The sequence below is a fragment of the Callithrix jacchus genome, chromosome 8 (assembly GCF_049354715.1).
Source record: "Callithrix jacchus isolate 240 chromosome 8, calJac240_pri, whole genome shotgun sequence".
NCBI lineage: Eukaryota > Metazoa > Chordata > Mammalia > Primates > Cebidae > Callithrix > Callithrix jacchus.
Genome location: NC_133509.1, coordinates 83779366 through 83791559, shown reverse-complemented (window position 1 = coordinate 83791559; position 12194 = coordinate 83779366). Strand labels below are relative to the sequence as shown.

The 12194-nt window shown below is 41.1% G+C and overlaps 1 protein-coding gene across 2 annotated transcripts; it reads left to right on the top strand.

Moving 5' to 3' along the window:
* Positions 1-4499: 4499 nt before the first annotated feature.
* On the top strand, positions 4500-6431 carry LOC100388117 (DAZ-associated protein 2). Of its 2 annotated transcripts, XM_035260426.3 has the most exons (2): positions 4500-4883; positions 4961-6391. In XM_035260426.3, exons 1-2 carry the CDS (start codon positions 4582-4584, stop codon positions 5280-5282), a joined length of 624 nt encoding a protein of 207 aa, XP_035116317.1. In that variant the 5' UTR covers positions 4500-4581; the 3' UTR covers positions 5283-6391. The 2 variants fall into 2 exon arrangements, with proteins under 2 accessions (XP_035116317.1, XP_009004249.1); XM_009006001.5 differs by having other exon boundaries at positions 4500-6431.
* Positions 6432-12194: the final 5763 nt, after the last annotated feature.

Here is a 12194-nt window from a genome sequence, read left to right as displayed (position 1 = left end):
TTGATCCTATTTTTGGTCATGCGCGAATTTACCATGCATGCCCTTTCTGTCTTCAAACTGTTGATAAAAATGTCTCTAGGACAATGGCAAGAACTTACTGTCTTACTGTAGTTCACCATAAGCATAACCAACTCAAGGACTTGAGTGTGGATGTGTATTTGGAAGATGATTCCAGAAAGCAGGAGTGTGGGAGTCAGGAGAGAGAGGCAGGGAAGGAGAAAAAACCATTTGAGACTCTTACAGGCATTGGGGCTCATTTCTAAAGAGACCTCCTGAGAGGTACGTGAAATGCTTCCCAGAATTGTCCAGAAGGATGGATGTGTGTTGCGTATATCCACTGGTATCCATCACTAGCTGGTTATGTGTTTTCCCTGGGGGCATTGATATCTCTGCCCTTTCAGGCTGTGCTTGTGAATAGGGCCAGTGGGTTCCCTCTGCTTCAGAGAAGTCCCTGAGAAAGAAAACGAAGGATTCATAGTGCCCCCACCAAGCTTGGGGTAGAAGGCTGTCATGGCAAAAATGAGCTTGCCCAGAATATCTCCCGTAGCTGTAGCCAAGATCAGAGGTGGGGTGAAGGAAGCTACTATTGTGGTGCACTGCAAAAGTCCTCCATCTAGGTCGACATTAGTCCAGTAGTCAAAAGTTTAATTGGCATGTATTTCTGCATCTTTTCTATGAGGACTTTATAAAAGATTTTGACAAGCACATTGTGGAAATCAGACCAATAGCTGATAATCCCCGCTGCACCATAAGTTTAGCAGTCTTTGAAAATAAGGAAAGATGAGGTTTAAATGATTAATTCTTAGTGAACTCAGGCAGATTCCTAAGCACAGTGTCTTTTTTTTTTTTTAATAACGAGCTGTTTATTTAATGTGTTTTATAAATTTGCTGGAGGTTGGTGTCCATGGTCCAAAAATTTCCAACAGTCGTTACCCACCTCTTCTGTCCCTTGAAGACTTTACTGTGAATCTTCCAAGATTCCTGATGTTTGTGATTATAACTGAAAATGTGTTCAGTAGCCTGAGACCTAATTTGTCTGAACCTGAACTTTGAGTTATTTTGGTTTAACTAGCTTCTTTCTCATTGTGGCTACTTGTTTGCCTCTTTGCTTCTAAAGTCAGAGCAGGCCCATCTGACTTTTCCTTACAGGGAAGATAATACTATGCTGATTCTAGCACCATGTCCTGTGGTATTTAAGGAGATTCGGAGATGCAACATGCAGTTAGATTTGATGATACACCTGCTCTGACCTGGTACCTGAGGGTCTCATTTCTGGTCTCCAGTCTCATTTCCTTGCACTTGATTTCCTGCTTTAATAATGGGTCTAGGCTGGGTGCGGTGGCTCATGCCTGTAATCCCAGCAATTTGGAAGGCTAAGGCAGGTGGATCACTTGAGGCCAGGAGTTCAAGAGCAGCTTGGCCAACATGGTGAAACCTCATTTCTATTAAAAATACAAACAAAAATTAGTTGGGTGTGGTGGCGGTTCATATCAAGAAGATAAGATCATCTGCAGAAACCCAGAAGGCTAGAACACGATATTGAAGACAGTTTAATCCCAGCTACTCAGAAGGTGAGGCAGGATAATCGTTTGAACCTGGGAGGCGAAGGTTACAGTGAGTCGAGATCTCACCATTGCACTCCAGCCTGGGGGACAAGAGTGGAACTCTGTCTCAAAAAACAAAACAAGCAAACAAAAAATTGGTACAGCACCTTTACCCATCAATTATTTGGGCTCTGTTTTCCTTTTTTTTTTTTTGAGACAGAGTTTCGCTCTTGTTACCCAGGCTGGAGTGCAATGGCGCAATCTCGGCTCACCGCAACCTCCGCCCCCTGGGTTCAGGCAATTCTCCTGCCTCAGCCTCCCGAGTAGCTGGGACTACAGGCACGCGCCACCGTGCCCAGCTAATTTTTTGTAATTTTTAGTAGAGACGGGGTTTCACCATGTTGACCAGGATGGTCTCGATCTGTTGACCTCGTGATCCACCCGCCTCGGCCTCCCAAAGTGCTGGGATTACAGGCTTGAGCCCTGTTTTCCTTTTATACTTTTCTCCAATTGTTGGAGGCCTGCTTCTCAAACTCAGCTTCAGTAATGTAGGGGCTTGGCTATCTGCTGTCAGATCACCTCAGGGCACTTGATTTGCTCTCCCTGTTTCCTTACTTTATATGTTTACAGTAGCTAGGCATCACCTGCTTGTCTTCATGATGTTAAGATATGGTAAAGGGAATGAAGAAGCATTCCTTTTCATAATAGAGTGTTGGATGCATCAGATCAAGAGAGGAAGATGACATGGGAGAGTTTCACCATTTGAACTGGTGTTTGAGTTGATGTTACTGAAAGGTTGCATGTTACTGAAAGGTTAACCACGAAAAAATTCACCAGCCTGAGGCTCCTGATTGATTCTAATGATAACCAGGGTAGCTGGGAGCCAAGTGTATGACAGGAACTTGGAAGTAATGGCAACATGCTTGACAAACACTCAGGTACATTGTTGCTGGGTGGTGTGTGTGTGTGTGTGTGTGTGTGTGTATGCGTGTGTGCACACATGCATCCCCATGGAAATAGTCACATACTCATCTGAACATATGCAACTGAGAGAAGGCTATCTACCAGGATTTATGGAAGGATAGGAAGAAAAGGTTGCTAACACCATGTGATGAGCATGGATAAAAACCACTTTGAGGGGTTTCTTTTAGGTGTAGGATATAGTTTGTGCACCTGGGTTCCTTGATCTTGTATTTATCTTTGTAAATGTAGACTGTAGGGGAAAAGCCTTTCTGAGATGTTGACATCTCTGCTCAGTTCCTTATGTTGTTTCCATGGCAGTTGGAAGCCACACCCTCTAGAGAGGTGCCACTCCTCATTGGATCTCCGTGGTGCCATTCACCAGCCTACCTAGCTGGACTTCCTTCTGTAACCTGGTAACCTGTCTTCAATATCATATTCTGGCCTCCTGGGTTTCTGCAGATGACCTTATCTTCTTGATGTGAAGTTTTACTCCCATGTCCTTTAAAAATTAGATTTATGCCTTTTGGCCCAAGAATGATCTTTCTGTTGTCACATTCCAGAAATTAATCTGATGTCTGTATCATAGATTTTTCTGGGATATTCTTAATAACTTGAAAAATGAATGATTAAATATGACCTATTTGAAAAAACATTTGTAAATATTTTATATGAATTGATTAAAAAATCAGGAGACATTCTTTGTTAGGTTTTTCAGCAGGCTCATTTGTCAGGCTAGTAAAGCACAGATCAGATTCTGCCATTTTTTAGTTTGACACCCCTCAGTTGCATCCCCTCAATCTCAGAATAGAGTGCACATGGCTCACTGCTCTCTTCAGTCCTTTGTTCTATGAAGCCCTCCTTGTTCTTTATGCTCAATCCCGCCACACTCCCTTTACCTCACACATGCACTTGTAATTCCTCCTTCTGAATCTCTGCTTCTTTCTTCTGTCTGAATGCTCTGCTCCCTTTTCTCCATCGGCTGACTACTCCTTAACCTTCAAGATTGGGTTTGGTCATCACCTCCTCCAGAAAGGCTTCCCTGATTTTTCCCTTACTCCAGGCCAAATGGGCCAAATGGACCAAATGGACCAGGGCATCTAGTGAGACTGAATGGAGCATACATTCTTTTGGGTTGGTTTGGCTGCATTGTCTTCTTCTTTCTCTTGTGATAATGAAATTATGATAAGAAAAGCTACAAGCAAGTAAAGGAAATAGTAATTAGGGGAGGAGCATCGCACAGTTGAGCTAGCTAGCTCCCTCCATAGGTACTGTCTGAGAAGGAATCTCAGAGGGGTTTGAGCAGCACACAAATACAATCATAAGGGAGATAATATTGGTTGTGTGTATAAAAAGGGTTAGCTGTGGTCAGTGTAGATGATCAACTGAATACATGTGTGTGCCCATTGCCTCACATGCCCTACCTGATGCTGCTGAGGCCTTGTGGGAAATCTGGAGGGGGAGAGTGGAGGGTAGGCAAGGTCACTGAGGCTGGCTGTGATGTATGACAGACTGGGGGTCCTGGAGGGCCAACTCAGAATAGAATGGGAAACAACTTTATGTTGGTTTCCAGTAACCCTCTGTAAGCATGTCGCTATCACTCCCCACTACAGCCACTCTTCCTTGCAAATCCTTGCTTGGGCTCTACCATGGTCCTGGATCCCTTCTTTCCTTCATGCCAATTTCCTCTCCTGCTGTTTTTGAATTCTGGGCACTTCACACCCTCTCTTTTGAGGTTGCCAGTGAAAAGCACAAAATTCCTTAATCTGTATTCCAGCGTAGAGTCCTATCTTTGCATAATCAGAAAAGATTATTAATATTTTTTTTCCACACAAAGGAGTTGATTTTACTGTTAACTTATGCAGCTACTTTTGTACTAACTTAATCCTAAGAGTGTATTCTCTTTCCTTGGCCTACTAGAGTGTTTCCAGGTGTGGCAGGTGGGTGTAGGGAAAAACTCAAGAGGACTCTGTGGTATAGAAAGATGTTGGTCTCGATACGGAAGTGGCCCCGAACAGGAAGAGGACGAAAAAAATAACCGTCCGCGCCGCCGAGAGGAACCGGACCCGCAGCCACCATGAACAGCAAAGCTCAATATCCAACACAGCCAACCTACCCTGTGCAGCCTCCTGGGAATCCAGTATATCCTCAGACCTTCCATCTTCCTCAGGCTCCACCCTATACTGATGCTCCACCTGCCTACTCGGAGCTCTATCGTCCGAGCTTTGTGCACCCAGGGGCTGCCACGGTCCCCACCATGTCGGCCGCATTTCCTGGAGCCTCTCTGTATCTTCCCATGGCCCAGTCTGTGGCTGTTGGGCCTTTAGGTTCCACAATCCCCATGGCTTATTATCCAGTCGGTCCCATCTATCCACCTGGCTCTACAGTGCTGGTGGAAGGAGGGTATGATGCAGGTGCCAGATTCGGAGCTGGGGCTACTGCTGGCAACATTCCTCCTCCACCTCCTGGATGCCCTCCCAATGCTGCTCAGCTTGCAGTCATGCAGGGAGCCAACGTCCTCGTAACTCAGCGGAAGGGGAACTTCTTCATGGGTGGTTCCGATGGTGGCTACACCATCTGGTGAGGAACCAAGGCCACCTTTGTGCCGGGAAAGACATCATATACCTTCAGCACTTCTCACAATGTAACTGCTTTAGTCATATTAACCTCAAGTTGCAGTTTAGACACATGTTGTTGGGGTGTCTTTCTGGTGCCCAAACTTTCAGGCACTTTTCAAATTTAATAAGGAACCATGTAATGGTAGCAGTACCTCCCTAAAGCATTTTGAGGTAGGGAAGGTATCCATTCATAAAATGAATGTGGGTGAAGCCACCCTAAGGATCTTCCTTTAATTTCTCTGGAGTAATACTATACCATACTGGTCTTTGCTTTTAGTAATAAAACATCAAATTAGGTTTGGAGGGAACTTTGATCTTCCTAAGAATTAAAGTTGCCAAATTATTCTGATTGGTCTTTAATCTCCTTTAAGTCTTTGATTGATATTACTTGTTATTAAATGGAACGCATTAGTTGTTTGCCTTTTCCTTTCCATCCCTTGCCCCACCCATCCCATCTCCAACCTTAGTCTTCCATTTCCTCCCGCCAGTCTCCATTGAATCAATGGTGCAGGACAGAAAGCCAGTCAGACTAGTTTCCTTCTTTCCTTGCACTTCTCCCCACTTGTCATCTTTTAACTAGTCTTTCACAAGGATCCTCTGAAACCCCCTCTGTGCCTCAAGCACAGATCCCATTACTTCTGCTTTCAGATCTCCTCAGGCAAAAGTGGAGGGTGCCTTTTGGGCCCTCCTCATAGGTTGTCTCTGCATACACGAACCTAACCCAAATTTGTTTTGGTGCCAGAAAAACTGAGCTATATTTGAACAAAGTTATCGTGCAAACTGTACTGTGAACAACAGTTGGTTTAAAATACGAGGGGCAAGGAGGAGGATGCATTTCAAAAGCCTGATGTGTTTAGAGCCAAATTAAGAGGAATTTTCAGATCAAAAATTGGTTACCATTTTTTGTCAGTGTCTGATGCAGCCACTCATTCGGCTCCCCAAAATTCCTAGACTGGGTTAATAGGGTTATATTGTGAATGCCTGACTACAAAATGACTTGAGTCCAGTGAAATCTCATTAGGGTTAAGAATATTTCAGGGATCCTTTAATGTTTTGATTTTTGTTTTCTGAAATTGGATTTTATTTTATTTTATCTTATAATTTCAGTTCATCTAAATTGTGTGTTCTGTACATGTGATGTTTGACTGTACCATTGACTGTTATGGAAGTTCAGCGTTGTATGTCTCTCTCTACACTGTGGTGCACTTAACTTGTGGAATTTTTATACTAAAAATGTAGAATAAAGACTATTTTGAAGATTTGAATAAAGTGATGAAGTTGCATTAAAAAAAAAAAAAAAAAAAAGAAAGATGTTGGTCTCTAAGTCAGAAGACATTGCTTTAAATGTTCATTTACTGGCTTGTCACTGTGTGATTGTAGGCCTGCCCTTAATTGCTATATGCTTTAGTATTCCTATACTGGTTATAAAATAGGGATAATCATAACTGTTACTATCATGATTAAAGAAGATAATGCATGTTAAGGTGACTACTAGGACAGGGATTGGCTCTGAGTAGGTGCTCAAAACTGTAGATTTTTTTTTTAAGGTGCTTCTAATTTTGGCAGTATTATTAGTCATTATTGTGGTAACGGTGTTAGTTATCTTTTTTTTCCTTTGGATTTTATAGTCTCATACCCCAGCCAACAATCAGCATTTTCCATGTTTCTAAATTTTGGCAGTCTAATGGTAAAGTTACATTTCATTGTTGTTTTTTCATTTCACTGATTACGCATGGATTTGAGTGTCTGTTCCTAAGCGTGCTAGTCCTCTGGGGTTTCTTTCACTGTAAATTGCATTTGTCATCCTTTACCTATTTTTCCTTTGAGATTGCTGTCTTTTTATTCTGGATTTAGGAATTTCTTAGATATTCTAGCTCGTACTCTAAAATGGGTAAAGCACATACTGATGCTTTCTGACTAAGCTCCTCTCTACCCGGAATGTAAGAAACCTCATATGAGGTAGGAATATCATCACCCCTATTCAGTCTCAAGAAATTACAGAATATGGATCTTTATCTCTCTACAACTCTTAGGATTAAGGGTTCTCTTATATAAGGGAGGGGGGAAATGTCAGAGGCATTTGAACCAGAATGCCTCCCTCTTAGATAGGGGCTGGGTAAAATAAGGCTGAGACCTACTGGGCTACATTCCCAGGAGGTTGGGCATTCTAAGTCGCAGGATGAGATGGGAGGTTGGCATAAGATACAGGTCATAAAGACCTTGCTGATAGAACAAGTTGCAGTAAAGAACCCAGCTGAAACCTGCCAAAATCAAGATGGCAATGAGAGTGACCTTTGGTCGTCCTCACTGCTACACTCCCACCAGTGCCATGACAGTTGACAAATGCCATGGCAACATCAGGAGGTTACCCTATATGATCTAAAAAGAGGAGAAACCCTTAGCTCTGAGAATTGCCCACCCCTTTCCTGGAAAACTCATGAATAATCTACTTATTCAGCATATAATCAAGAAATAACCATAAAAATGGGCAACCAGCAGCCTCGGGGCTGCTCTGCCTTAAGGAGTGGCCATTCTTTTATTCCTTCACTTTCTTAATAAACTTGCTTTCACTTTAAAGAAATAAATAAAATGCGTGAAGCATTACAAATATATTCTCCTAAACTGTCAGCGCTCTGTTAATTTTGTCCATGGTATCCTTTGTTGAGCTGAAAAGCTTACTTTTGAGAAAACCTCGCTGGTCAATGTTGTGCCTTTTTGTTTGTGCTTTTGCATCTTGTTTAAGAAGTAGTTCTCATCGTTAGATCACATAGACCTTCTACAGTTTCTCCTAGCTTTATTGCTTTGACTTGGAACTTAGTTAATGGATCTGCTTAGACTCCACATAGGGCTTTGCATGAGGTACTGGGGCAGGGCTTCGGTTCTACTGTGTTCCTTGTTATCTTGTTTGTATATCCAGAATGTGACAGGTACACAGTAGTGTTCAGTAGCCAATTGAATGAAAGAATTGAGATTTCCTCAGAGTTAGGGAAAGTAAATGTGTATGTTTCCAAATCCTGTAAAGGATATATCCATTTGACTGAGGGGAAGCATGGTTAGAACTGGTGGGCAGAATCCCTCCTCTCCACCCGGTGCAAACATTGATTCAGGGGCCATGGGTGAGGGGTTGGTAGTGGGAGGATAGATTAAAGAAAATGCTTATCTATTCATTGAAAATTATTCAAATACTCTTTTCTATTAAGTGTTATGTGAATCAGGATGTAATAAAGTCAAGGGCAATATTAAAAATATCTAACAGTTGGCACTGAATAGGCATTCACTAATCAGGATGAATGCTTTAAGTGTGTAATACTGGTGTGATTCGCTGAATATTAATTGTGGAAACTAGTTGTTAGATATTATTAAATGGTATATATAAAATACTTTATGAACTAAAGACGTATACAAATGCTAGTTATTACTGTTACTAGCTGTACTTGGCCACATAGAAATGTAATTTAAAAATTCCCCTTTTTTCTACATAATACTGATCCGATTGCCATAATACAACTCCATGAACCAGTGAATGAAATAAGTCAATTAATTACAAAAATGTCCTTTGACTTTCTTGAAAAATTCTCTTTCTCACAGTGCAACCTGAAATCAGAGGATTAAGCGGCTTCCAAGAATGTTACCTGTTATTCGACCTACGATCCTTTCAGTAGAAGTTTTATTTTAGAAAAGTTTGAGCGGAACCTTATAGTTCTTCAGTTGTAGAAAAACATTCCAGTAGGTGGAGCTCTTTCTCAATGTTTGTTCAGTTTTTAACTATGGTAGGGACTCGTTTCTTTTTCATCTTTCTTTTCTACAATGGCTTAGTCATAATAGTACAGATACTTACAGCAGCATCTGAAATTATCATCAAATATAGGCCATATACTTCTGTAAAATGAGTTTTTTTCCCCAAGTTGTTTAATGGAACAGCCATGGTTAATTTCCTTTTGAGACCTGATCAAACACCATAGGATTTTTTTTTTCTCCCTTTGATTATCTGCATCAAAGATCTAAAAATACCTACCTTTTACTATGAAGCTATGTCTAGGTCCAAGATCAAATAGTGCATGTTTTTGTTCTCAATTCTAGTCATGCATACCAATGACTTAGCTCTTGTGTTGTATGGTCTGTGTTGCTGCACACCTCCTATATATTAAGAATTTTAAGTTGGGGCTTAGAAGCTGCAAATGTGTATGGTAATAAATATAAGGATAGCAAGAGGGTTCTTTCTAGTCTGGGTAATTCGTTTAGTACCATCTCTACAGGCCTCTCTACCAATCTGGAGTTATACACAGGAAACAGAATTAAAAGGAAGACGTGTTTAGAGATGGCCACTTTAGAGGCAATATACTGAACTGCAAAATGGACATCTGTGAAATAATGAACAATTCCAGAACTTAGCAGGTTTTTAAGCTTTTGCAAAAGCTAGTAATGTACTTAGGAAAAAATTATCTCTGGTTTACTTTGGAGTGTAGTTTTTACTAATTTATTAGTAAACCTTAAAAAAACTTCAAGTGCTACATATGGAAATCTATAGGAAAGTTATCACATTGTTCCTTCAGAGTTTTGAGTAGAAATAAAAAATAATTATAGCCGAAGTGTCCAGCAACTGAGCTCACAGTGTGAAAGCAGAAAAAAACAGTACATTCGTTTTTTTACTTGTTCTGTTTTATTTCTATCCTTTGCTGTGGTTTGACTTATGGAAAATATAGAAAGCACATCTAAAGAATGGAGTATTTTTCTATGATTAGCCTTGAGGCATGACAAGTGGACAGTAGTAATGCAATATGAGGATGTGTTGGACCAGACATGTTAGACTGCCTGCTAATGCCAAAGAGATGTCTAAAGAAATGAGAGATACTGAGGGGTAGCTGCTGTTATTGTTCACTGAAATTTCTAAGTATTAGGAAGGAGTATTGGAGACAACCCAGATAATTGTGTGGCTGCTGTCCTTATGCTTCAAGCCTAATAGTAGGAAATGCAAGTAAACTTAATTCAAAAGATACTTACTAAGCATGCAATAAACAGTGTTAGGAGCAGGGCACAGTAATTTAAATAAACACGAATTTGTTTTCATAGAGGAGACATACAATTGGATAATTCTACTTGTAAAACATTATAATAAATGTTATAATAAAGATGTATATGAAATGCAATTTATACATTTCCCTGACCCTTGGTTTCTTCACATGCTGTCCTCTAGTCATAAGCATTTACTATTGTTTAACCAATATGACAGGGATTTTTGTCCAATATTTTAAAAATAATGTAATCACCACAACTATGAGAAGCATATTATTATCATTGTTTACAGATGAGGTTTGGAGCAGTTAGGAAAGCAATGGCTCATTGATCATCTTTTGTTATGTATAATGTTCTGTTCCAGTATCATATTCTGGGCCCTGGGGAGTAAGAAGCTTGGGTTAATATACTCAAGATACAGTAAGACCTGTCCAAAGTTTTGGGGTGTCTAATCTTGGTGAAATTATTTAACATTAACTTGTCCTTTTCAGTGAATTTAGCAGAAGACCCTCAATAAACATATCAGAAGATCTTTTCCTTTTGGATGTTACAAGATGTCATTGTATTGCTGTGACAAGGAGAGATGAAAAAATTCATCAGGAATAAATGTCCTTTCCTTTTCTGCTTAGCCTGGAACTATTGCTTCCAGGGACAATCCAGTCCATGGGAGCTCCCAGCTGAGGGGACTGCCTGCTGATTTATTGGCACTGAGAACAAGTATTCAGCAGGAGCACCAGCTCAGAGGCGAGTGGGGGTGGCACTCTGTGATCACACCTCCTTTTGGAAAGCTCTGTGGACTCTAACAACAGTTACTCTTCATTGTCTCCTATCTCCTTCAATGGTGTATTGGTGTCTTGGTCAGCAGCCCTCATATTTCAGCACCACAATGGAGCTCACAGCGCTTTCCTAGTTGAGTTCTTCAAGGGCAAGTCTTAGGGAAAATGGGTTCACCAGAAAAGTGAACCCGGGAAACTGATCTTCTCTGAGGTTACCTTCTAGCAGTTTTGAATCTCTGAGACAGGATGTAGTTCTTCAGACTTCCCTTGCTCAGACTTAGCTCATTTGGGTTACTATAAAATGCCTATAATTTCCTATAGGCAATGTCTAAAACTAAAATTCCTCTTCAAATGCCTCCTCCACCCACAGGTCATGAAATCTGGGAGCGGCTTTGGAAATCTAATGTTTCTCCAAACTGGGTACATAGAACCTAGTTTCCTTAGGGTCCCTGGGTTAGGTAATATAAGTGGTCAATTTTTTTTTTTTTTTTTGAGACAGAGTCTTGCTTTGCCACCCAGGTTGGAGTGCAGTGGCGCGATCTCAGCTCACTGCAACCTCCACCTTCCAGATTCGAGCAATTCTCCTGCCTCAGCATCTGGAGTGGCTGGGATTACAGGCATACACCGCCATGCCCACCTAATTTTTGTGTTTTTAGTAGAGACGGGGTTTCACCATGTTGGTCATGCTGGTCTCAAACTCCTGACCTCGTGATCAGCCCGCCTTGGCCTTCCAGAGTGCTAAGATTACAAGTATGAGCCACCTCAGCCGGCCAAGTGGTCACATTTTGATTCTTGGTGTGTGACTCTTGAGATGTTTGCTCTCACTGACTTAGAGAGCAAGAATAGAAACTGGCTTTCTTCTGGCACAGCTCTGCTTTGTCCTTCTGTCTCTTCTCCCCACCCAACCCCTATCAGCTTAGATACCAGAAAGAGATGGCCTTTCTTAGGGATTAATCTGAAGCATCTTTGTTAATCCCCCCTTTCCTTCATTCTTGTGGAAGACTTCCCTTTTGTATCTGAATTTCTAGCTGAGGAAATTAATTTTTGTGTTATTTACTTACATAGTATTTGCTAGATACAACTTAGTAAACATCATGTGGCTATTTCATGAATGTAACCCTTTTTATGCCAAGAATGACTGAACTCTATAACCCTCACAGGTTATGAAAAATCCACGAAGTGGCAATTGACAGTTCCAAACAATGTGAGCTTTAGATCTCTATTTAATTACACATTGTAAATCTCAAATGAATGAGGAGCTGTGTGTTGTGTTGCAAAAGAAC

What these genes read in the sequence shown, in the direction of transcription:
- LOC100388117 (XM_035260426.3), top strand. Translation starts at nt 4,582, where the DNA reads ATGAACAGCAAAGCTCAATATCCAACACAGCCAACCTACCCTGTGCAG. An exon ending in GGTCCCATCTATCCACCTGG is followed by an intron (nt 4,884 to 4,960) that starts CTCTACAGTGCT and finishes GCAACATTCCTC; the next exon opens with CTCCACCTCCTGGATGCCCT.